The following is a 25,642-nucleotide window of genomic DNA, read 5'->3' on the forward strand; positions in this document are numbered from 1 at the left end:
CTCGCCATGCTCCCTTAGGGTCTTGAAGGTGGCTGCCTGGCCTGTCATCTCTGTGATGCTGGGGCAATGCACACACTCGGCTCCGAGCAGCTGCTGGCCTCGGAGAAATTGCCCAGGAGCAGTGATGCTGTTACTTGGCAGCCATCACTTAGAGGGGTCTTCCTGGGAGCCAAGTTGCTTACTGCTTCCTGGCATGCTTGCAAGGTGAATCCAAAGGCCCGGCCTCCAGCCAGCTTTCGTGCCTTCAGTCTATAACATATGTTTCCCGAGCACCTGCATCCAGAGGGCAGACACTGACAAATAAGATGCGTTCACCACCTCCGGGGAGCTCACAGTCTCCAGAGGAATTCATTGCGACCCAAGCTAAGCCTTCTTGAGAAGAAGGATGCTCTCAGTCATCAACCAAATAAAGCAGGCTGTGTGTGCACCTCCTTCGCTGCTCTCTGGGTCTGCCTAGGTGGTTGTCCTAACTCACTGCAGGTCTACAGGCAAAGCTGGACCTGCCCGCCTTTCTCTTCCTGCTGTCTGTCGACCTCACTCACATCTTTCTCTTGCTTCCCCGGCCTCTGGCCTCCTCTCTGCTGCCACCTGGCAGCTCCTGACCTCGTGGTACTGCAGGAGCAGGAGGGAGAGCACAAGATTGTAGTAAATTCCTTGAGAAGGGGCGGGGGTGGGATGCAGAACAGAAGGGGAGTGAACAGCTTTTGGTAGGAGAAGAGATGCTTCTTCCATTGTCAGCTGCTGCTTTTATGATTACTGGGGTTGGTGTGTTAGTTGTGGTTGCTGGATGTCTTAGTTAATATTCAAACACAACGCTATGAGTTTGGCGATGTCAGCATCATTTTCCAAGGGGGTAAATTGAAGCTCAGAGACAGGAAGTGATCTGCCCAGAATTGCTAGTCAGGGTGCTTGCTAGTCTCCATTCAGACTCCCCCTGTGTGGGGAGCATCAGACTCGTGAGAAAGCTCCAGACACGACACAGCCCAGCGTGGCCTTTTTTCCCATCCTTCTGTTAGGTCCCAAGACCTCTAAGACCAAGGACACCCCTCTCCTCCCTGAGTCGTTTGTTCAGCGCTGGGGCAGGGCCTCAGGACATGGCAGCCCGGTGAATGACATGGAACACTCCGAAATCTGACCTTCTCCTTTTCTTTCCCAGGGCCTGGGCTTCAGCATCGTTGGAGGAAAAGACAGCATTTATGGCCCCATTGGAATTTACGTTAAAACCATCTTTGCGGGGGGAGCAGCGGCAGCCGATGGAAGGCTACAAGAAGGTAGATTTCCCAGCCTTTACTAGGTGATGTTGGTGGAATCAAAAGCAGAATCACTAGGCTACTGGTAGAAGCTACCGGGAAAGTGAAATGTGTCTTGAGCCTTCAGAATCCAGCTTGTGTGAATTCGGGGGTCTGCAGGCCCCGATGGCTCCGTCAGGCCTGGCACGTTGGCTGGGTGTGTTTGCACACTCAGTCTCGGTCCTGTTACTGGCCTGGGTCAGAAGACCCCTTCCAGCCCTCTTGCGCCTTTGCTTGTCAAGGCCCCTCTGCGTTGCTGGCAGCCATCGACATCCCCCTTGTTTCGTTTTCTCTGCCCTCCCCAGCCCACAGACACGGGGAACCAGGCCCAGGGCTTCCAGTGAGTCCTCTGTGAGCCTGCCCTGTTCTGGCCTCTAAGAATACAGAGGATTATCAGACAGGTTCCTTCTATTAAGGAGCTCAGGATCCGCCCAGCTGCCCCCCCCTCCCCTTCTACCCACCCTACTCCCATCCACTACCTCCCTCCAGCTTTTTCATCTCTTCCAGGGAGGGAAGCCCCTGGCCATCCTGAGAGGAAGGGGCCCAGGGTGCTGAGGTGTCCCCTGAGTGCCCCTCCCTGTCCCCTTGTCCTGGAGGGGAGGGTTTTCTCCCCACCCCCAATCCTACCCCACAGTCACGTGTAGGCTTGGCCCCAGGAGATCTCCAGGTTCTAACTGGGAGGCAAAATTCCGGGGCAGTTAGTCAGGGAGCAGAGGGAAGATGCTGCAGGTCTGACACTGGGCTACACGTGGATCTTTAAAGAGAAGTGATTTCACAACCTTCTTACCTTCTCTGTCAGGCCAGTTTCTGTAAACTCTGCTGCGAGCCGAACCACCCTTAATAACCTAACTTGTTCAGGGCAGGGTTGACCAGCTACAGCCTGCAGGCCACATCTGGCCCACTGCCTATTTTTATAAGGCTCCCGAACGAAGAAGAGTTTTCATGTCTCTTAAATGGCTGAAAAAAAGTCAAAAGAAGTTTGGATTCTTTTGTGAAAATTAAATTCAAATTTCAGCCTCCTTAGAAAAGTTTTATTGGTACACAGCCATGCTCGCTCATTGACCTCTCGTCTATGGCTGCTTTTGTGCAGTGTTGAGTAGTTTCGGCAGAGAGCATGTGGCCTGCAAAGCTTAAAATATTTACTATCTGGCTCTTTATAGAGAAAGTTTGCCAACTCTAACATTATGCGTACGGGTTTTATTGTATGGGCAGTGGGGAGCATTTGAAGCTTTTTATAATTTGGGAGGGACCAGCTAGGACCAGGGTTTTTAGTTGATTCAGGAAGCTGAGTGTAAGATGAAGTGGGCTGGCTAGACACCAGAAGCAGTAAAACCAGTTCAGAGGCTATTGTAAGAGCCAGGCTCCAGCTCTTAAGGGTCTGCCCTGAGGCTGTAACCCTGGGAGGAGAAAGATGCTGATGGGGGAAACAACGGCTTCTGTGGAGGTGGCAAATGAGGTCAGAGAACACGTAACGGCGTCTGATCTTAGTAAACTAGAGAACGATGATGAATTAGATATAACAGGAGGTGGAGGAAGGGGAGCAAAAGAAGGCAAATGAGGGTATTTAGGTTTGAGCAGCAGAGCGGAGTGAAGTCTCCAGGTGAGCACTAGGTGGCGCTGTCCAGCAGGCGAATGAAAATTTGGGTTCCAGTTCAGGAAGGGAATAAGGGTTGAATGTAGATTTTTAGGGTCATTTGGAAAACAGCTGAAGTTATGGAGTGGATGCAGGAAGCAGGGAAGAGAGGAGAGAGAAGAGGGCCGAGGTAAGGCTTGAGGGGGATAGCTAAATCAAGAGGCACGCAGAGGAGTCATTGAGAGAAAGGAAGGAAAGTGGGATCAGAATCTTGAGACGGGCCGGTCTGCTTCATTATCTTCTGTACTTTTCTGTGTTTGACTAAAAGGTGGAGGAAGAATTGAAGTGGCCAGAAGAGAGAAGCCTGCCCAAGCCAAGCTTCATTCTTTTTCTTTCTGGGTATTTGTCTCACTTAGTTAATAGTGATCGTAAGAATTCGGTGAAAAGGACACTCAGCTAGTCTGCAGTCCTTGATTCTAGCCTCAAATAATTGACCAAATTGCCTTTTGTAACTTCTTTCAAAAGTGAAGTTTTAGAATATACCCTTGAATTCCCGGGGGATGTCAGTTGCAACAAAAGTTTGGTGTCCAGATCAAGGCTAAGAATGTTTTATTTGTATTCCCTTTGCAAAAAAAATGATTGTGTAAGATTTATAAGGCAAAACCGAGGCTATTCACCTTCCACCAGATATGGCCAAATAAGGCTAAGGACTCTCTGGAGGGCCCAGAGCATGTGGCCCCCTTGGGATGGACATTCTAATCATCTGAAGACAAGTTCAGCCTCTTGTGTCATAAAGAATGGATGCTTCTGAAGTGTGTTCTTTGTAGATCCTGCCTTCAGCACGTACTTAGTTATATTTTGATTATTTTTAATTTGTCAGTTGTCACACCTCAACTTGGAATCTTATAAGGACAAGGACCGAAACTTTTATTTTTCTTGTCTAGTTTTAGCAACTTAACAGGTTAATCTGATCTGAATATGCTTCCCACCCCTTTATTGTCATAGACACAAGTTGGCTAAAACAGCACATCCGAACTCTAAAGAAAGAAATGGAAACACCCACCTTCTAAGACACAAAGAAACCACTTTACATCTAAGCATGACATTCGTGACATTCCCAGGAGTTGATGACGTGATAGTATAGGGAGCTGCTTATGGGGCCCAAGATCCAGGGGCTGGGGCAGGAGAGGCGGTCTTGGGCCCTGGGACCCTCTGAGAACCTGTAGAAAGCCTTCATACTGAAGAGCTGCCCTCATGAAAGGCCAGCAAGCCCAGGGAAGCAACAAGGAAACGTAATTTTGTCCTTGGCCCTTGGGTGGGGAAAAAACATCTCGCTCGAGAAAATGAAGAGCCAAACCCGTGTCAGGGTGAGTGTGCAACCTCAGCCGTCAGCCCTTGCAGCTCAGGACTCCCGAGCTGAGGAGCTAATGTTACTGCTGGTCCTGAACCAGTCCTGAGACCCCGGGGTGCCTGTTGAAAATAAAGGAAAAAAATAAAAGTAGCCACCTGAGGGGTGTGGGAATTCCACAGAAAAACAAGCTCCCCTTAAAAATGAGTTGAAAATAAAGATTACAATTGTTCAGTCAGAAAAAAGAATGAAATCCTGCCATTTGGGACAACATGGATGAACCTTGAAGGCATTATACTGAGTGAAATAAGTCAGAAGAGAAAGACAAACACCATACAATCACACTTATATATGGAATCTAAAAAAACAAAACAAAACAAAACAAAAAACCTAACTCATAGCTATAGAGAACAGATTGGTGGTTGCCAGAATGGGGGAGGGGTGGAGGGTGAATTGGGTGAAGGCGGTCAAAAGGTATAAATGTCCAGTTATAAAATAAATAAATCTTGGGTGACTCTAGTTAGTAATACTCTATTGTATGTTTGAAAGTTGCTAAGAGGGTAGAGCTTTTTTTTTTTTAATTTTGTTGAAGTGTAATTGATTTACAGTGTTGTGCTAATTTCTACTGTACAGAAAAGTGACTCAGTTCTACACATATATATTCTTTTTCATATTCTTTTCCATTCTGGTTTATCACAGGATATTGAATATAGTTCCCTGTGCTATACAAGAGGACCTTGCTGTTTATCCATCCTATATATACTAGATTGCATCGGCTAATCCAAAGTTCCCAATCCACTTGGGCAACCACAAGTCTGTTAAAAGCCTAGCTCTTGAAAGTTCTCATCACAAGGAAAAAAAACTTGTAACCAGGTGTGGTGACTAATATTAACTAGATTTATTGTGGTGATCATTTCTCAACATATAAGATCTTTAAAAAGATAAGAGAAGGAATAGAAAAACAATAAGAACAGAACACAATGAAAAATAAATGGCTGTGAAAAAAATAACTTTTAGAAATTAAAAAAAAGCAAAGTCATTGAAAAAAAAAAAAAACCAAACTCAACGGATGGGTTAAACAGTAGATAAATGCAACTGTAAGGAGAACTTGTGATCTGGAGATTATCCAGTAGGCCACACAGAACAATAGAGAAGAAAATGATGAGCACTAGAGAAACGTGCAGAATAGGTTGAGACGGTCCAAAATAATCTAATGGGAATTCTAGAAAGAAAGAATAGAATAAAAGAGGGAAAGTGATAGGCGATGAGATTGTGGTTAAAAATTTTCCAGAATTATCCAGAATTTTCCAGAATTATGCAAACTTCAGTATGAGGTAGCACCCTAATACATCCTAGTGAAACTTCAGACTATCAGAGACAAAAATATATATATATATTAAAAACAACCAGAGAAAAAAGATGGATTCTCTACAATGGGACCATAATTAAGTGACAGCAGATTCACCCAATGGCACGCAGGCCAGAAACCCGTGTAAAAAATAATGTTTGCATCTGAATTTCCCAGCACAGTGTTAAATACAGAGACAGCGCTCTCTGTTTATGTACTGAATAGAGGGAATGAATGGGCGAAAGTGGTTTTCCATCCCCATAAAAATGGATCTCTGGATACAGAAAAAATTCTTCTCTTAGGTGTATAGGAGGAAAAAGCTCTGAGTCCTAACTCCTTTTACCATATGAACTTTGGACTTCTCTGAGCCCACTTTCCTCTTCTGTAACATGGGCCCTACATTGCATTCTGGAAACATCACATCCAACCCACATTTACTGGGCACTGTGGAGGCCTCACCCAGAACTGGCCCTGGGGATACAGCCTCTGACGTAACAAAGCCCCATCCCCAGGGAGAGACTTTCACAGTTCATCGATGACCACCGGGGTGACAAGGGCTGTGAGAGTGGTAGGTTCTGGGTGCCACGAGAGTGCAAAGTCTGCAGAGACCAAGAGATTAAGAAGTGGTAGGTGAAGAAGGTAGGAGATGTACATTTTAGTTAGGAAGATGGCACGGAAACAAGCATGGAACTGCACAGACCACTGTGGGAAAGGCAGGTGTGTGGCATCAGGAAATGGTCCAGGGGAGCGAATGGCATGAGGGGCTGAGAGGCAGGAGGGAAAGAGGTGAAACCCAGAGGTGGGCAGGGAGCCGATTGGGCCAGGCCTTGTGTGCCTGGCTAAGGACCCTGGATCTCACCCTGGAAAGTAAGTGGTGCCAGAGAAGGCCCAGCACCACTGCCTTGCCCACCTCCCAGGGGGAGAGCCCTGAACGAAAAGATGTTCTCTGTGATGCTTTGTACATCTCACAGGAACCTGGACGGGGGGTGGGGGCACTAGAGTTTAAGGGATAACGCCTCCTGATTGGGCAAAACTCTTCTCAGCTACAATTTCTCCCTCTCCCAACAGGTGATGAAATTCTGGAACTTAATGGGGAATCGATGGCTGGACTCACACATCAGGATGCTTTGCAGAAGTTCAAGGTGACCATTTATTATCAATATATGGCCAAACTCTGGGGCCTTCAGACAAAGGAAGCAAGCTCCCAGCATCACCCTCCTTCCTTCAAACCTACAAATTCCAAATGTGGGCTCCTTTACGTGGGGCATCTTGCTGACACTGATCTAGGCACATTGTTCAAAAAAGGCCTTACTCTGAAAATAATAGTGTAATCAGGACTGTTGTCGGGGGCTGTATCAACTATTTCAGGTTTATAGAATGGTTTTATTTTATTTTTTTATTGGAGTATAATTGCTTCACCATGTTGTGTTAGTTTCTGCTGTACAATGAAGTGAATCAGCTATATGTATACATCTATCCCCTCCCTCTTGGACCTCCCTCCCACCTCCCCCCCCCATCCCACCCATCTAGGTCATCACAAAGCACCGAGCTGAGCTTCCTGTGTTTTACAGCCAGTTCCCACTAGCTATCTATTTTATCCATGGTAGTGTATATAGGTCAATCCTAATCTTCCAGTTTGTCCCCCCTTCCCCTTCCCCACCTGTGTCCACATGTTTGTTCTCTACATCTCTATTCCTGCCCTGCAAATAGGTTCATCCGTACCATTTTTATAGCTTCCACATATATGTGTTAATGTACGATATTTGTTTTTCTCTTTCTGGCTTACTTCACTCTGTATGACAGACTCTAGGTCCATCCACGTCTCTACACATGTCCCAGTTTTGTTCCTTTTTATGGCTGAGTAATATTCCATTGTATATATGTACCACATCATTATCCATTCCTCTGTCGTTGGACATTTAGGTTGCTTCCATGTCCCGGCTATTCTAAATAGTGCTGCAATGAACACTGGGGTACACATGTCCTTTTGAATTATGGTTTTCTCAGGGTATAACATTCTATGTATTTATATTACAATCTTTAAAGTTTCGAAGACAGTCACTGAAAGATATTTTTTGAGTCTCCATCTAGTTAGTTCAATTCAAGACTCTATCTCTTTGGCATATATATGTATATATTTCGTATGTATATACGAAATGTATATAATGTATATATACGTATGTATATAAGATGTCATATCCATATCCAGACATACAAATATATGTCATGTATATGTATACACACATTTCTGTATCTCTCACACACACACACACACACACACCCGCATGTGGCCACATTTCTTTAAAAAGCATTCTGCTATTGTTCCCCACAAAGGCCCGGGCTTTTGCCCTTGCCCCGAGCTGCTGCTGGAAGCCGTGGCCCTCTCTCTTTCCTTCCAGCAAGCCAAAAAGGGCCTCCTCGCCCTCACGGTGAGGACCCGCCTGACGGCCCCCCACTCCCTAAGCAGCCGCCTATCCCCCACACTGTGCCGCTCCCTGAGCTCCAGCACCTGTGTCACCAAGGACTGCAACTCCTTCATCCTGGAAAGCCCTGAAGCGCCTGCCAGCAGTGCCAAGCCCAACTACAGGATCCTGGTGGAGGTGTCCCTGAGGAAAGGTAGGCTGGCCTCCTGGGGGCCCCGCTGTCCTCCTCCGCCCTCTGCCTGGGCCTCCCTCCACTGAGCTATCTCCCAGACTTTCTTTGGCTGGAAACAGGCCCAGGCATTGTCCTTTAGCAGATTTTACGGCTGCTGTTTAGCCCCAAGGTCTAGGGCTCTGTTTGTTAACAGAAGCCCGGGACACACAATCCAAATTCAGTCAACATGTCCCAGTGCAGTGGATAAAATAAAACAAAAGGAAGCAAACACAAATCTCTCTCTCTCTCTCTCTCTCTCTCTCTCTCTCTCTCTCTCTCTCTCTCACACACACACACACACACACACACACACACACACACACACACACACACTAGACCAGGGGTTGTAGCTCTATAGCTAATCTGCTAAGAGACCTTGGGCAAATCACTTGCCCTCTCTGGGACACTTTTTTTCTCACTTGTGCCAGAAAATTGAGATCCTCTCAAGCGCAGGCATTTGGGGATTGGCATCTAGTCCCTTCACACCCCCCAAGGGTGGATGCTAACTGCAGGGGGCTCAGCAAGACTCCCCTGCCAGATTGCAGCTAGGCTGAGACCTGGAGAATGAAGAGGAGGCGGCTCCCGCAAAGGGACCAGCTCAGCTTGTAGGGACAGAGGGAAAGCCAGTGTGGCTGCAGCGAGGTGGGCAGCCTGAGAAGTGGTGTTGGAGAATCTGGTGGAGGCAAAGAGACAGACCCTGTGGGACTTTGCCGCTAGATTCTCTTATAATTGCAATTGGGAGTCTTTGAGGGATTTCTAAGCACAGACATAATCAATCAGCTTATGCTTTAAAAGAAACATCTCCTAGGCGTCTGTAGAGAATGGCCTATAATGTGAAAAAATGGAGGCTTGGGAACCAGTTGCAGCCATTGGATCAGAGAGGATGAGAACGGTAGGTGAAGATGGGTGGGTGGCTTTGAGATCTGTTGTAGAAGAAGAATGAGGAATGAAGAGGGTAGACAGCAGGCAGCCTGAGGACTCAGACATCCCTGAGCCCCCAAGCCTGGCATGAATACTAGGCACAGGTCAGTACGTGCTGGCACACGCCAGCAGCTGTGTCCAGGACTCCCGGCCTGAGTTCACTGAGCAGGACATGGGGAAGACATGGCTCTCTTCCTTCCCCTGTTGGTCTCCGTGGTCCCTGGCCTTGGGGTGGTTTTTCCTCAGATCACTGGCATCAGAAATACCATAGGCAGGGTTTTTGTTGGATTGCCATATGTATATGACACAGCTTCTTAATCTCTACCCCCAGAGATTTCGCTTCCACTGTATTAGAAGAGAGGCCCGGGGATCTATAACTTTTATATAAGTACCCCAGGCAATTCTGATGCCCGCAGGGCTTAAGAACTCTCACTCTGGTCAGGAAACCTGATCTCGGCAAAGAGCTCTGACCTTTGTTTGTGGACCATATCACAGCCAAAGTTCTTCATCCATCAAACAGGGTTGCTAACAGTTGCCCATGGCTACCCTCATGGGACGTTGGGAGGACCAGCATCAGAGGTGAAAATACTCACAACTGTGCTTTGTAAATCACAGGTGCCAGGAGCAAACCATAAGAAGGTCTTTCTCGGGCTTCCCTGGTGGCGCAGTGGTTGGGAGTCTGCCTGCCGATGCAGGGAACGTGGGTTCGTGCCCCGGTCCGGGAAGATCCCACATGCCACGGAGTGGCTGGGCCCGTGAGCCATGGCCGCTGAGCCTGCGCGTCCGGAGCCTGTGCTCCACAACGGGAGAGGCCACAGCAGTCCACTCCATCTGGTCCTTCTTACCGGCTACCCCTCATTCTCCAGTCCTTTTGATGCTGGCCAGCCCCAGGCCCTCCTCTCCCACACACTCTGCGGGACCCATCCAGCCCCATGGTCCTAACACCACCACCTCCACGTTGATACTTTCAAACTTCAAACTTCTACCCTGCCTTCTCTGCTGGGTTCCAGATTCATCTACCCAACTATCTACTCCCCATGTCTACTTGGCTACTTCATAGGCATCTCAAGAGTGCCTGGGGCAAAACTGCACACCATCCTCATGATTCTGGTCCTCCATAGGCATCCTGTTTTGGTAAACCAAATCATCACCCACCCAGTTACTCAAGCCAAAAAGTCTCAGAGTTCTTCAAGCTAAAAAAAATCTCTACGAGTTATCTTCATTTTAATTTATGAAATCCCCATATTGAATCCATCAGCAAGTCTGTCTTCAAGATGCGTTCTGTGTATATCCATCTCTCTCCAATTTCACTAGCGGTAAAGTCCAAGTCACCACTGCTGGGTGAAGAGTAGCCTCCTAACTGCTCTCCTTGTTCCCATTCTTGCTTGACCCTTCATAGCTCTTTCTTTTCCCAGCAGCCAGTCATATTTGGGGAAATAGAAATTAGATCATGTCACTTCCTGCTCATAAGTTTCCTATGGCATTCCTTCTCAATGGAGAATAGCGTCCTTTCACTGACACATCCTTGTTGACAAGGTTCCATTTAAGCTGGCCTCCCTGTCCTGAATCCTCTCATACCACTCTCTCTGTGATGGGCTACGTTCCGGCCACACTGGCCTCCTTTTTGGTCCTGCAGCATGGCCTGCTTCCTTTCACCTTGGGCCTTTGCATTAGCTGTTACCTTTTTTGGGAATGATCTGCCCCCATCACCACATCCCTGGCTCCTTCTTGTCATTCGTATTTTAGCCTAAATGTTGCCCTCTCTGAGCCCTAAAGTGGTCATCATTTTGTGTTCTAGTGCATTCCCTATTAATTCTCTGCATAATACTTATCACTCCCTGACATCTTCCTCCCTCCTTCCTTCTTTCCCTCCCTCTCTCCCTCCCCCCTCCTTCCTTCCCTTTCTCCCTCCCTTTTCCTTTTTTTCCTTCCTCCCTTCCTCCCTCCCTCCCTCTCTCTCTCCCTTCCTTCCTTCTTTCCTTCCCTTTCCTTAATTGACCTTAGCATTCTTATCTGCCTTGGTCACTAGTTGCTGACCCTAGAGCCGTGCCTACTCACAGCGATTCTCCATAAGCATGGGTGGAATGAATGCATTCATGAATAGGAGACACCAATGAACCCAGGACAGGTTTGGCACCTAATAGACTAGTGCAACCCTGGGAAAGCTCAGTCACCAGTCCCCCTACCCCCATCCCGTTCTGCCTTCCAGAGGCTGGCGTTGGGCTGGGAATCGGCCTGTGCAGTGTCCCCTATTTCCAGTGCATCTCAGGCATTTTCATTCACACACTCTCTCCGGGATCCGTGGCGCATCTGGACGGACGACTCCGGTATGTCCTGATTTCTGTTTTTGAAAAGACCCCTGATTTACCAAGGAGGGAAGGAATTCCTTAGTGCATCAGGAGACTGACTGGGAGATGAGATATTTAGAATGATCCAGGGATAGCTCAGAGCCTTTGTCCTCAAAGTGTGGTCCCTGGACCAGCGGCATTGAAATCACTTGGGAGTTCCTTAGAAATGCAGAATCCCAGGGCCCTCCCCAACCCACTGAATCAGAACCTGCATTTTAACTAGATCCCTGGGAATTTGTATGCACGTTGCAGTGTAAGAGGCATTGTCTCAGAGAATATCAGTCCGAAACAGAAAACATGAAGTTAAACATACTTTAATTCAGATGTAAATAATACAGACTGTAGAGTGACATAAATAGGAGCTTCAAGGAGGTTTACTTGTGGAGTCAGTCTGTATGGAAAAAGAAGTTTACTAAGCAAATCAGTAGTATTAACTCCATTTCTTGGTAGCATAAGCAGAATATTTTCGGGCATTCCACATATATCTTTTTACAAATAACTTCTAAGAGAAGTAAAAATCTAAATTTTATTTTCAACAAGGGATCTGAGTTTGGTAATTACATTTTATTCCAGTTTAACTTGTTACAGTACTTTATACTCAGTCCAACACTCATGTGTGGTATAGCTTCTCTCCTATAGCGTAAGAAGATATATGCTATATATTTATATGTATCCCAGATCATATATCTTCATGTATATCTTCTTTACTGGGCTTAGGTTTTGCTGAATCATGAGAGTTTGGCCATATGTTAAAATGTTTTCCTATCATTGTAGTATTGGGGTTGGCTAAAAAGTCCGTTGGGGTTTTTCCATAGGATGTTATGGAAAACCCCAAACGAACTTTTTGGCCAAGCCAATATATGCAAGCCCTGCTTAGGGTGGTATCTTGATGGAGCTTCTGAATTAGAGGTGGGCTTGCTGCTGTCATGGGCAGGAGGGTGACGGCTGATTTGCTGAGCTGCTGTGCTGTTACCTGGGACCGAGTGGCTCAGTCAGAGTGATGGCCTTAGTCCTAATATCTTTAGACAGAGTCTTCCCTCCTGGACCTGCAGCTGGGTAGGGACTGTTCTGGAAGCTTCCACTTTCCTTGGCATCAGGTGCTGTATGGTCTTCAGTTACCTCAGTGAAAATGTGTACTTTCTTAACAAGAAGGAGAAGGGGAACTAACTCAGTGACAGAAATGTAGAGGGAAGGGGCAGCCAACCACAGCAGGAGGAAGTGTGAAATCAGCCACAGAAGACCTGAGTTCCAATCCTGGCCCTGCTGATAACCAGCTAGGGCAGAGGAAGGCAAATGGGGGCCCATCATCTGTTGTTTTTGTTAAATAAAGTTTTATTGAAACAAAGCCATGCTCATTCATTTACATATTGTCTAAGGCTGCTATTTTTAGGCTATGACATCAGAGTTGCACCATTGCCACAGAGATGGCATGGCCTGCAAAGCCTAAAATATTTACTATTTGGCACTTCCCAGAAAAAGTTTTTTAATCCCTAAGTGACGTCTTATTGAGGAGATAATGTCACCCTCTCTGCCTCATTTTCCCCATGTATGAAGCAAGAGGACTGGATGGTACAAAATCCTCTGTGTATCGATGCAACCTTATTTTTTCTACCTCATTTTTTCCCCCATTTCCCGCCTTACAAGAATGAACTCCATTGCCTTCCCTCTTTATTTCTTTTTGCAAGAACCTTGGCTGCTCCCCCATCCAGTTATTTCTTCTTTACCTTTTAGCACGTCCCATCTGCTCTTCCTGTTAACCATTCTGCATATGGGAACATTGAAGCCCCAAGAGAGGATGTGAGCAGTTAAATTGTGGTTAATTGGTTAATCCATTACATTGGTTAAACAACGCCCTCCATCTTGATCGAGCTTAAGTTAAATGGAAAGGGCAGAAAAAAGTTATAAACTTACACTTGGTATGCATTGTCTCCCACTTTGTGGTCATGCATGAAGGGGGTGTGCGATATGTCACTTTGGTCGGCCCTGTACTGAGTTTCAGTTGGGAGGTGAAGGAGGTCTCCTTATTGCTGTGAATTTGAGGTCTCATCACACAGCCCAGGCAGGACTGGGACCTCGGGGAAGCACATGTCCTGCCGATGAGTTTGCTGATGACTTCCTGTTGATGCCTCTGCAGGTGTGGTGATGAACTTGTGGAGATCAACGACTCCCCTGTGCACTGCATGACGCTCAATGAAGTCTACGCCATCCTGAGTCACTGTAACCCGGGTCCAGTCCCCATGATGGTCAGCCGACATCCGGACCCACAGGTGACAGCCTGCTGGGCATCCTCTTCTTCCCAGGCCCACTCTCTCAGGACTGAAATGAACCAAGTGTCTGTCATAACAAGCGTCTGCAGAGAGGCCCCCTGACAAACTCCTAGACACAGAGGCGATTGGTGTTAGCTCAGGGAAGCTCTTGCAGCTGGGTTACAGGCTCTAGGGCAGGAAAATATAGACCCAGGGTTCCTGCTAGTAGATAGAAGAGATTCACTCATGCATGCATCCAGTGGGTCCCCACTATGTGATTGTCTGGACCCGGGCACTGAGCACACAGGAAGAAGTGGGCTCGTAGCATGCATGCCTGCCCTCCAGAAGCTTACATTCTCGCTAGAGAGACGAACAGAGAAATCATTGTGATACAGAGTGGTAAGTACTATGAGAATACAGGGATACAGAAGGGAAGGTGAGAGAAAGCAAGAAATATCAGAAGTTAGTTTTCTCCAGGCAAAGAATTTGCGGAAGGTCATTCCAGGCAAATTCCAAGAATTTGCGGAAGGTCATTCCAAGCAGGAGAGTCGTGAAGGGACCTGTTGTGGAAGGCGAGGGGTAGGTTCTCGGGGCTGGGATGTAGGGACTGGAGGAGAGCATCGAGAACGGAGTTTGGCGAGGCACTGGGGTTACGTGGCAAAGGGATTTCCACAGGATGCTAAGGTGTTGTTTGCATTTTATTCCGTGAGTGGTAAGGAGCTAGGGGAGGTCTCTAGCTCTATATGTAACATGTTCAGGGTTTTTTTTTACCCTTTGATTGCATGGCAGAGGACAGGATGGAGTAGGTGGAACTCGGAGTTTTTCAGAGGAAGGAAATGGATGGTGAGGACCTGAACTAAACAGCAGATGTGGGAAGAGAATAGAGAAGAAGGGGCAACAAGAGGCCACCGGGAAGAATCAACAAGATCTGTTGGCTGATTAGCTCTGGGGCAAGAGACGGGGGAGCCTAGGAGGACTGGAGTATTTTTAGATGAGAAGACCGAGGGATGGCAACACCACCACCGGAGTAGAGAATCAGAGGAGGGAGGTGGGCTTGGAAGGGAAGAGAAAGATCTCAGTGTGGGATAGAGAGAGATGGAGGTGACTGGGGGAGGTTTAGAGATGCCCATAGGCCATTAGATTTAGGACTGACAGTGACTGGTAAGGGAGATCCAGGTGGGAGCAAGACTTGAGAAGTGCGGCCATGGGTGTGGGTGAGGTGACTGGGGACCCTGGTGATAGTCACCATCACTATTTATTTCATCCTTAGTGTGTCCCAGCTGGGTTTGCCAAAGACTCGACATATACAATTGCATTTAGTTGCTATACATCCCTCTGAAGTCGGTATGATTTTCCCCTCCAATTCCTAGATGAGGAAACTGAGGCTTAGAAAGGCAAAGGAACTTGCCCAGTGGTGGAGCTACGAAGTGGAGAAATGACTATTTAAATCCACAATAGCCTGTGTCCTTAACTAGTTGGCTCCCAAACTCCCAGAAGAGGTAGGACAGAGAACGGAATGATGGGCAAGATCCACACGTGCCTGTGTGGTGGGATTCAAACCCAGCCCTGCTCAGTTATTTTATTATTATTATTATTTTTTTGCAGTACGCGGCCCTCTCACTGCTGTGGCCTCTCCCGTTGCGGAGCACAGGCTCCGGGCACGCAGGCACAGCGGCCATGGCTCACGGGCCCAGCCGCTCCGCGGTACGTGGGATCTTCCCAGACCGGGGCACGAACCCGTGTCCCCTGCATCGGCAGGCAGACTCTCAACCACTGCACCACCAGGGAAGCCCCATTTTCTTCTTTTTTAAGGCTGAATAAGATTCCATTGTATGTATAGACCATATTTTGTATATCCATTCATTTGTTGATGGACACTTAGGTTGCTTCCACCTTTTGCTATTGTGAATAATGCTGCTATGAACATAGGTGTACAAATATTTGAGTCCCTGCTTTCCATTCTTTCTGGGTATATATCCAGATGTAGAATTGCTGGATCATGTGGTAATTCTATGTTTAATTTTTTTGAGGAACTGCCATACTGTTTTCCATAGTGGCTGCACCATTTTACATTCTCACCAGCAGTGTACAAGTGTTTCAATTGCTCCATATCCTAGTCAACACTTTTCATTTTCTATTTTTCTGATAGTAGCCATCCTCATGGGTGTGAAGTCACATCTCATGGTGGTTTGGTTTTGATTTGCATTACCTTAATGATTAGTGATGTTGAGCATCTTTTCACATGCTTATTGGCCATTTGTATATCTTCTATTGGCTATTCAAATCCTTTGCCCATGTTTTACTTGGATTGTTTGATTGTTTTTGTTTTTGAGTTGCAGGAGTATGATTTGCAAATGTCTTCTCCCATTTCCTGAGTTGCCTTTTCACTCTATTGATTGTGCCCTTTGTTGATTGATACACAGAATATTTTCATTTTGACACTGTCCAATTTATCTATTTTTTTCTTTTGTTGCCTGTGCTTTTGGTATCAAACAACGTATTTCTTAAAACCCTCTGTTCTTGGGCTTCCCTGGTGGCACAGTGGTGAGAGTACCGCAAAAAAAAAAAAAAAAAAAAAAGAATGGTATAGCTCCCAGAGGTAAACTCTGAAATGGTAACTTGGCCTAGTTTTGCAGCAAGTAGTGGAGAGAAGGTTGGAGAGTTGAGAGGGGCTATCTTGGGAACCCTATTATTGACAGAGTTTGGACTTTACCTAGAAGATACTAGGGAACCATTGATGCCCAGGGTGTTTTTGGAAATGGAATTTGTCAGCTCTTTGTAGAGTGGGTGTGAAGGAAAGAAACTAGAATCCAGGGGCTCAGCTTGGGAGCTGGTACAGGACTCAGATCCTGATGCAAGAGTTTCCACTGTTTGCTTGAGGAGGTGATGGATATTTTCTAGGTCTCTGAACAGCAACTCAAAGAAGCTGTGGCCCAGGCTGTGGAGAATGTCAGGTTTGGAAAGGAGAGGCATCAGTGGAGTCTGGAAGGTAAGGAAACAGTGAACTTGCATCTGCAGTATCTTTGTCTTCTTAGAAAGCTTGAGTTTAGCCATTAACTCACCCTCTCCAATGGATCTCCATTTTACAGATGAGGAAATGGAGTGTGGGAGTCTGGGTTCCCCCGGAAGCCGACTCTGACATGGTGTTTGGCCTGCAGGATGTTTATGCAGAAGCATCCTGGGCTTCACACCTGTGGAAGGGAGGGGAGTCACAGGGCTGGGCAGAGGGACGAGCTGAGCTGAGATGACACCTGACAGCTTCCGCCAACCCCTGGAGCTCAAATGGCCCATCAGAGTTGTCCTGTTGGCAGAAATGGCTGGGCCTTTCTAGCCCCATCTCCATCAGGCTTTGGAGATGGGCTGCCCCTCAGGCGAGGTAGCTCTCTGTAGCCAAGGTGGTCCCTGGAGGGGCTGATAGCTAGACAGCTACAGGCTATCTACTATCAGCACTCGGCACAGCTAGGACATCAAGCCCTTCCTTGAAGGGCCATCTAGGGGGTGCATCTCAGTCTCCATCACATGGAGACTCAGAGAGTCTGAATGATTTTCCCAACCTAAAGTCACTGGTGCTGGGCACCAGACCCAAGACTGCCGAGCTCCAAACCAAAGTGACATTGGAGGAGAATCGGACAGCCTGGGCAGGCAGCGTGCCACCCGCGGCTCACCTTGTGATCAAGGCCAGGGGTGGAGGTTCCCTTATGCTTCCAATGCAGGTGTCAAAAGGCTGGAGAGCAGCTGGCACGGGCGGCCGACCTTGGAGAAAGACCGGGAGAAGAACTCAGCTCCCCCGCATCGCAGGGCTCCGAAGGTCATGATCCGCTCCAGCAGTGACAGCAGCTACATGTTGGGGTCCCCCGGGGGCAGTCCCAGCAGTGGCGGAGAGCAGCCGCCCTCCGACTTGGAAGTCAGCACGCGCAGCCCCGGCCTGCCTCTGGGGCCGGAGCCAGGGGTGCCTCCTGGGGCATCATCCGGGCCGCCCCAGGAGAGCCCGGGCGGCCACCCGCCACTGAGACTGAAGAAATCCTTCGAGATTTTGGTGAGAAAGCCTACGTCCTCCAAGCCCAAGCCTCCACCCAGAAAATACTTTAAAAGTGACAGTGACCCTCAGAAGAGTCTAGAAGAGAGAGGGGACTCCCTGTGCCCTCCTGGACACACCTTGCCCACCTGTGGCCAGGTAAGAGTGGTGTCCGATGGGTTGAGCGTTCTCCCGCGCCAAGCAGGGTTGATCTTGAGCATTCGCAGAGCGTTAGCTGTGGGCAAAGGAGGATTCTCCTCCATCAGAGAGAAGAGGCTGGGCTCAAGCTTAGGGCCGACTGTGGAAAGAGAGGTTTGAAGCCCGGCAGATCTCAACTGAAGCCCCAGTCTTGTTGATTGGCTTCTGTGTTCCCATCCATTACACACTGGAATTCAGGGTTGTTTTCACAGCTCTCTAAGCCTCAGTTTCCTTATCTGTTAATTGGGGCCAAGTTTAGAGGCTCCCTCCACGGGCTAGCATGAGGATTAAATGGAACCGACCAAGCGGATGCCTGACAGACTCCCAGGCATAATGGTGTTCATTGCTATATTGGCTCTTCCATCACACCCCTAAAGACCTCCATGTCCTCCCATCCCACTCCCCTATGGGAAGGCAGGCTGACGGCCAGGCAGCTTCTACATCCTGGGCTGTTTTTATGCCCAGGCGCTGTGCTTTGTCTCAGTTAAGCCTGACAACCACCTGGGGATGAGGGTGCCCTTCATACAAAGAGGAAACCGAGGGACTTGCTCAAGGTCACATTGCCAGTGGGTCACTTTATCACTAGGCTAGGCTGTTTTTCACTTCTTCCCCAACAGCTGCCTTCTCTGGGCAGGTGGAACTGGGAATCCCCTCTAACAATCTGTAAAGGAGGGTTGGTAAATTTCAGCAGGAACAAGAAACCCCAGAGAGGAAGCGATTGAGTAGGAGGGGCGAGAGTGAAGAAGGGAGAGGAAGCCAGGTTACTGCAGAGGAAGCACAGTTTTGCAGAGCCGGCAGGATGTGGCTGGTTAGCAATTCATGATGAAGTTGCCAACGTGGATCTGTTCCCCTGCTCCTCCTTTCTAAGCAAACATTTCATTTTCCTACGAGCCTGAGACCTATAAGTCCAGGAGGGCAAATTAGGAACAGAGAGGCTGAGAAGCCAGGCTTTTTACTTTGTCCCTGGAGACCCAGAAAAGGAGCGGATTTGCCAGAGCAGGTCTGCCCCAGCGATGCCCTTGGGCCACCTGGCCGGATTGGACCAGATATGGGGCAGGGCAGTCTCCCCAAGTGAGGCTGCTGGAGGAGGAATCAGGGTTTCTGCTTCAAACTTCCTTCTTCTTCTGCAGAAGAAGGAGATCTGCTGCAAGCAAAAGTCCCTTGTCTTTGCCACGCTGTGCTGCCTCTTCAGCATCCGTCGCGCCAGCCTGCACCCTCCCACCTTCTGCTGTGTCCCACGTGGCCCACAGACCCTTCTACGGCCTTTTACAAAAGCACAACCAACACCACATTATTGTCCTGGGCGTTGGGGGTACAGAGAAAGGATTGTAGCACAGCAAAAACGGGGCTGTTTGCTGCGCGTCATTCTTAAAAATCTCCACTGCCATGCCTGGGGATTTTTCACTGGGTGTTTCTCTCCTTGGCCCCAGTGTATAACATCTCTCCATCCTTCTCTCCCTCCCTCCACCTCCTCCTCCTCCCTTTTCTCCCTCTGTCTCTCTGTCTCTCTCTGTCCCCCCACCTCCCCCTCCCCCAGTCTTTTCTCTCCAGGGTCCCAAGACCCTTCTCAAGCTTTTATTACAACCCCCAAATCTTTTTCATCTACTGTAACTCAAGGGGACTTAACTTTCACTACCAAAATGACCTTCAGGGTATTCCCTTCAACAGAAAACCAATCCTCTCCCTTCTGGAAAATCAGCTTGAACTATCACTTGTGGTTAAAAATCACTTTCTCCCCTAAGTCCACATCTCTGTCTTCTTTCCTTCTTTCGCTTCTCTCTCCCTCTTTCACCAAGCACTGTGCCAGGAAATACTATTTAGAGCAAAATTCAAGTAAAATCAAATTTATTTCAGGAGCTAATTTTAAAAAAAAAACAACTCCCATGTAGAGGGTGCAACATCAGGTGTGCTGATGAAAAGACAAAACACATCTGTGTCTGTTCCAAGATGCAGAGTTGCTTTGACGACTGTGGTTGGTACCCAGAGCATCGGCCTATGAAAGTGTCAACCAATCATGGATATAGACAAGTGTCACCTCATCTTTCAGAGTTCCAACTGGGCGAAATTAAATTTCAGCCACATATCATTTTTTCCTGCTGATGAGTGTCTTAGATACCGTCAGTCTAATATTTTAAGCTTCTAATGCCACGGCCAAGCCTTGCTTTTACGAAGGACTACTTCAAGGAACGCAAAGATTCCTTTGAGTTAGTTAGTCTCTCAGTGTTTCCAAAAATCCCCCCTAGACTCAGTTCTACACTAGGGACCTTGGGCTAGGACAATGCTTTGGGAACATATTTCTAACTTCTGTAGAATTTTCATTGCTAAAGAATGTTTCTTGACAGAAAGTAGGTATTAACTCTCAGGCCACAGGCATTTTCAATGTCTTTTTTAGTCCCAAATGGTGCATTTGTTCCTCCTTCCTTCCTTCTTTTTGGGAGGAAGCCTGCAGCCTTGTCAAATAGCCAGCCCGTCATTCCACCTGACCCTGGAATGAGCAGAACACAGATGCCATCCACGGCAGCATGGCAGAGTATTTTCCTTGCAGAAAAATTTAGGCAGCATCATTTTGATGATGTCTGCCTTTTTTTTTTTTCTGGATTGGTATTTTGCTTATTCCTTCTACTGTGTACGTCTATGTCTCTGGAATACTCTTCCTCAGCTTCTCTGCCTAGAAAATTCTTACCCTTTGCTCAAGAACCAGACAAAAAGCACTTCTCTTGGGAGGCCTTCAGCACCTCTCTGGGACAGAACTGGTGCTGGCTGCTTCCTCTGGGCCCTGACAGCATCTCTTTCATGCCGTACGAAAACCCAAACTCCAGTCAAGCATTGGATGGTTACTTGGTGCTTGGTCCATCTCATCCCTAGGCTGGTTTGTGAAGGAGCCTGAGTCCACATTCAGGCTTAGTGGGGAAAATGATTCTGCCCTAGAATGATATCACTCTGGGGGCTGCAAAGGGAAGTGATGGCACAGGTCCTGAGTATCTGTCATCCTTTGCAGCATGCTTTCTAAATAACTGAATAATGAATCACAATGTAGAAAGCGATAGACACATTTTCCTCCAAGCATTCTAACCTTAACTTAGTGAAGATTAGAGGGCAGTTCTTTGCCTGGTTCTCTTCCCTCCTGGGACGGGGGGTAGTTTGGCAGAATGCAGTGGTAAATGAAGCAGTGACAGTCCCCCGTCCCCACTCCCAAGCCTCTTTTCCCTGTCACAGAGAGCCCAGGATCTTCACATATGTCAATAGGATGAGCCCTTGTTCTGGACACCAGCTCTTGGGAAGCAGAGGGATGCTCTGGGCCTCTAGGAGGTGCTGGCTCCCTGGGTCAGCCATGCAGGCACCACAGTGGAGGAAAGGCCCTTGACTGACAGGGCCGCTGAACTTCTCATTAAAGCATCTCAACGTCAGCTCTCCAGTCCCAATCAAAGTGTGCCTTGCCTTCTCACAGCTGGAGGCTACCGTTTTGACACGGTCTTGCTTCCTGTTTACACCACAGGAAGCCAGCGAAGTACTGCCACCGCTGCCTGTGCAGGAAGGCGCAGCAGGGAGAAGCCCTCACGCCACTGCCTGCAGCCCAGGACCTGCAGTCGGCCCGCAGACGACGTCCTCCTCAGAGGGCCAGCCGGGGAGGAGAGGAGGCAGCCCAGGTAGGTTTTCAGTTAGATCTGCCAGGAGGAAGGAACTTCCAGATCAAGGTCCGGTGCTAAGGGAAGAACGTGAGTTTGCCCAGAGCATTGGAGGATTCTGCACAACTCGACAGCTGGACTTGGGCCGATGAACGGTCAGGAGTCCCCTGAGGCCGTGGGACTGCAGGACCGTGGGGTTGCTGTCCAGGGTGGGAACCTCCTGGCTGGATCTGTGATGCTGTGATGGGGGCGGGGGATGCAGGGGGAACTCGGGCCAATCCAGACAGTCAGCTGGAGAAAGGGGCCCTCGGGGAAAAGGTCCAGGGCACGCCCACCCAACCACAGTGAGCAGCTGCTCCCTCTAGGGTCACAGCGTTCTAGTAAGCTGCTTTCAGCATTTGCAAGTCTGGGAACGCGGGGTCAGAGAGGGAGGAATAAACAGCATGTTGCTGGTGGTCACCGCCTCCTGCGGGGGGAGGGGGGGCGTGGATGGGAGGGGTGTGCCCACATGGTGCCCCTGGCAGGGCTGAGACCTGAGCTGAGTATGCAGAGCTTTGTTAGAAAGAGCATCGGACTTGGGGTCAGGGAGACCAGGGTAGGAAACCTGGCTCTGTCCTTCACGAAGGTGATTCTGGGCAACTTTCTTTACTTTTCTGAGCCTCAAGTCACTCATCAGCAAGCGGGAAATCACACAGCAGCCCAACACGTGATTCAATTCAGCAAGCGTGTACTGAGTGCTGGCTTCGTGAGGCCCTGTGCTAGCTTCTAGGGAGGGAGGGAGAGGAAGAGATAGAGATAGAGGTAGAGACAGAGACCGAGACGGGGGGGGCGGGGAGAGAGAGAGAGAGAAGATATGAGAATGAATGAGAAAGAGAATGAGAGGAAGAAGAAAGACCAGTCCCTGCCATCAATGAGCTCCCAGCAGTGGCAAGGTAATAACTATGTAGGTTACAAACCTACATAGTTATTACTCGACCTGTTTGAGAAACACTACGTGAAAAGCACAAGGGAGGCTCTCAGAGGTTAAGGGACATTATGAATGGAAATAGCTGGCACGTCTCACCCAGAGCAGCGGGCCCTACCACTGGAGGCTCCTCCCCCCCATCCCTCCCCTGAGTTACCCCAATTGAGGAACTTGCCAGGGAATGCCTTGGTGTTCTACTGGCAAGAGCTCCTCCCCCCAGTTTGCAGAGGGCTCTCCTGTAGAACGTCTGACTCCTGAGTCTTACGACAGGCCCTGCAGCAGAGCAATATGTAAATGCAGAACCAGGCTGAGGGGTAAAGCCCCCGGAGTCAGTACTAACCACCCTGGCCTTTGGGATGATGCAGAAGGTCTCCTGGGAATCTTCAAGGCTTAGTGCTCTGCATGGTTTGCATACCTTGAGGGCTGGCGTTGAGACCAGGGGCAGGAGGAATCAGCCCTCCTTAAACTGGGCTGCATTCTGATGCCAAGCATACCCCAGAGCATGGAACCAGAGCAGCATACTCCTAACCAGGGAGAGATCAGACCTGGGGTGACCCAAGGGCCATGCATCTACTTGGCTTCTTGGCTGTGCAGGACTTGGGGGCCGGCCTCCCTCTGTTCCTGGGAAAGAGTCCGGGCAGACTCCCCTGTTCTGGCTTGTTCAAGACTGGCTTCCAAGAAAGACTTCCATAGGCGCCCCTCCCCACCAGTGGTGAGGGGCTGAACTTGACTAGGTGTGCCTGATAGAGCAGGTTGGAATGACCTGTGGGGCTGCTCCAACACCAATGCCCAGGCTGCATCCCAGGTGTATTAAATCAGAACCCAGGGCTGGACATCAGCATTCTTTAGGTTCTCCAGATTCCAATGTGCCAGCCAAGTTTGGGAATCGTTGTCTCAGAGCTTCTTTCTACCTGGAATCCTCTCATCAGCTCTTTAGGTAGGGGGAATGCTCCTTTGCTGAGCAAGCTGGTTAATTCTTTGAGTAGGGAGAGTAGCAAACTCACATGACCTCAAGGACCAGATGGATGCTTTCATGTGTGAAATGCTGACCGGGTAAGGGCTGTAACTGCGTAGAGCTGGGGTGTGCACCGTCTGAAGGCGTGCACGCCCACTTTTTCTTTTTAATGACATGGTGGTCCAAACCAAATACGGCTGCCAATTTGTGACCCTTGGCTTAAAAGTTTAAAGGTAAGAGGATTGCTTTGGCCTTTAAAGTTCTAATGAGTTATCTAAGAGGCTATTTAGTACAGTGGAAAGAATACGAAAGTGGGGAATCAGGAGACAGGGGTTCTCACTCTGGCTCTGCCAACAGACGACCCCTTCCCCTCATGAATGTTGGGTTCCTCAATCATACAGTGTCAGAGATCAGACTAGGTATTCTGTGTGAACCCTTCTAGCTCTAAAATGCTGGGATGCTGTGGAGGTAACTCACACCTCTGGTCCTCTGGTTCTGTGTCCCTGCCTGTTCACACTTAGCCAGGTAATAGCACCTGGGGTAGCAGCTCACCCAACAAGGGACCCGCCACTTCTGCTTATCGTCTCCTCTAGCACCCTTGCTCTTCATCTTTGAAACCAGAACTTAGGAAGAAAACTCACGATCAGGGGTAACGCACAGCTTTGGCCTTCTTTCTGCTCCCCAGTGACGCCAACGTCTCCAGTAAAACACCCACTGCTTAAGAGGCAGGCTCGGATGGACTATACCCTTGATATCACCGCCGAAGACCCTTGGGTTAGAATTTCTGACTGCATCAAAAATCTCTTTAGCCCCGTCATGAGTGAGAATCATAGCCACACGCCACTGCAGCCCGTCGTCACGCTGGGTGAGGAAGATGGGATTCAGGGCCACCCAGATGGGACTGTGCCCAAACTGGACACCACCAGTGGCGGTCCCACAGTTTACAAGTCGGCAGACGGCAGCACCGTGAAGAAGGGTCCTCCAGTGGCCCCCAAGCCCACCTGGTTTCGCCAAAGCTTGAAAGACTTGAGGAATCGTGCCCCAAGGCAGCCCCCAGAGGCAGCCTCCCCCAGCCAGCCGACACACACCTCCAGGGAGCGCCCCGGGCCACCCCTACGGGCCTCCTCTTCCATCAAGCAAAGGATCAGCTCCTTTGAAACCTTTGGCTCTTCTCACCGGCCTGACAAAGGAACCCAGAGACTAAGCCTCCAGCCCTCCAGCTCCTCCGGGGAGGCAGCAAAACCTCCTGGGAAGCAAGAGGGAGGACGGGCTTCTCGGGCTCCTGGTGTCTCAGGGCGAGGGGCTCCCCCCGCCGTGGAGCAGCAGCGGCCAGAGCCAGAGCAGCTGCCCCCAGCCTCCCTCGCAGCCCTGGAGGCCAGCGACCCCGGTGTGCCGGAGTCCCCTCCCCCCGGACAGCAGCCCGGTCAGAAAACCCTCTCCTCGGACCCCGACCTTCTCTCAAGGCTGCTGGCGACACAGATAGAGGGGTCTGGAGGTCCAGGGGTCAAGATACCAAGCCAGCGGGCACGGAGCTTCCCCCTGAGCAGGACCCAGTCCTGTGAGCTGAAGCCACTGGATGAAAAGACCAGTAAACTCTACTCCATCAGCAGCCAGGTGTCATCGGCTGTCATGAAGTCCCTGCTGTGCCTTCCGTCTTCCGTCTCCTGTGGCCAGACCTCCTGCAGCCCCAAGGAAGGGGCGTCGCCCCCCATGGCGTCCAGCGAAGATCCTGCTGCAAATAGCTCTGCTGAAGCTCCTGCCTCAGACATGGGCTTCTCGCTCAAGTGAGTGTCTCTGCCCAGTGTTGAACTTTCTTGTCTTTCTTCCTCTTATAATCCTCTGTGTCTTGTAAAAAGTCGCTCAGGTTTGCTAAAGGATTGTTCCACCTGTTCTTTTATGCACGCGTGCACGTGTGTGTGTGTGTGTCACACCTCTGCCTTCTGTATTAAGGAGTTTTCACAACACTCGGCCTTGGGAAGGGTGGGAGGTGGGGGACAGAACTGGCCCCCTGGTGAATAACACGTGCGTATTTGCAACTAATGAACCTTGGACATATCCGGCCATTGCTCAGGAAGACCAGAACGAGGCTAGGAGATGATCCCTTGGGGGTTCTTGCTACCTCCCTCTCTCCAAAGAAATCCACCTGTACTCTGCACAGGGTTCAGCCCCCTGGCCTG

The 25,642-nt window shown here is 49.1% G+C and overlaps 1 protein-coding gene across 2 annotated transcripts in view; it reads left to right on the forward strand.

Annotated features, from left to right (window-relative positions):
• The window catches only part of IL16 (interleukin 16), a 107,883-nt gene that overhangs the window by 73,045 nt on the left and 9,196 nt on the right, over window positions 1-25,642 (forward strand). Inside the window, exons 6-14 of one of the 2 annotated variants that reach the window (XM_082618481.1) lie at window positions 1,157-1,271; window positions 6,627-6,700; window positions 7,958-8,174; window positions 11,323-11,440; window positions 13,596-13,728; window positions 16,609-16,696; window positions 17,421-17,881; window positions 21,417-21,567; window positions 24,151-25,249. In XM_082618481.1, coding sequence (XP_082474607.1) covers window positions 1,157-1,271; window positions 6,627-6,700; window positions 7,958-8,174; window positions 11,323-11,440; window positions 13,596-13,728; window positions 16,609-16,696; window positions 17,421-17,881; window positions 21,417-21,567; window positions 24,151-25,249 — 2,456 coding nt within the window. Of the gene's footprint in view, window positions 1-1,156; window positions 1,272-6,626; window positions 6,701-7,957; window positions 8,175-11,322; window positions 11,441-13,595; window positions 13,729-16,608; window positions 16,697-17,420; window positions 17,882-21,416; window positions 21,568-24,150; window positions 25,250-25,642 lie in introns of those variants that run through there. The other variant, XM_082618480.1, reaches the window with a different exon arrangement.

This window comes from Mesoplodon mirus, assembly GCF_964341445.2.
Source record: "Mesoplodon mirus genome assembly, chromosome: 4".
Taxonomy (NCBI): domain Eukaryota; kingdom Metazoa; phylum Chordata; class Mammalia; order Artiodactyla; family Ziphiidae; genus Mesoplodon; species Mesoplodon mirus.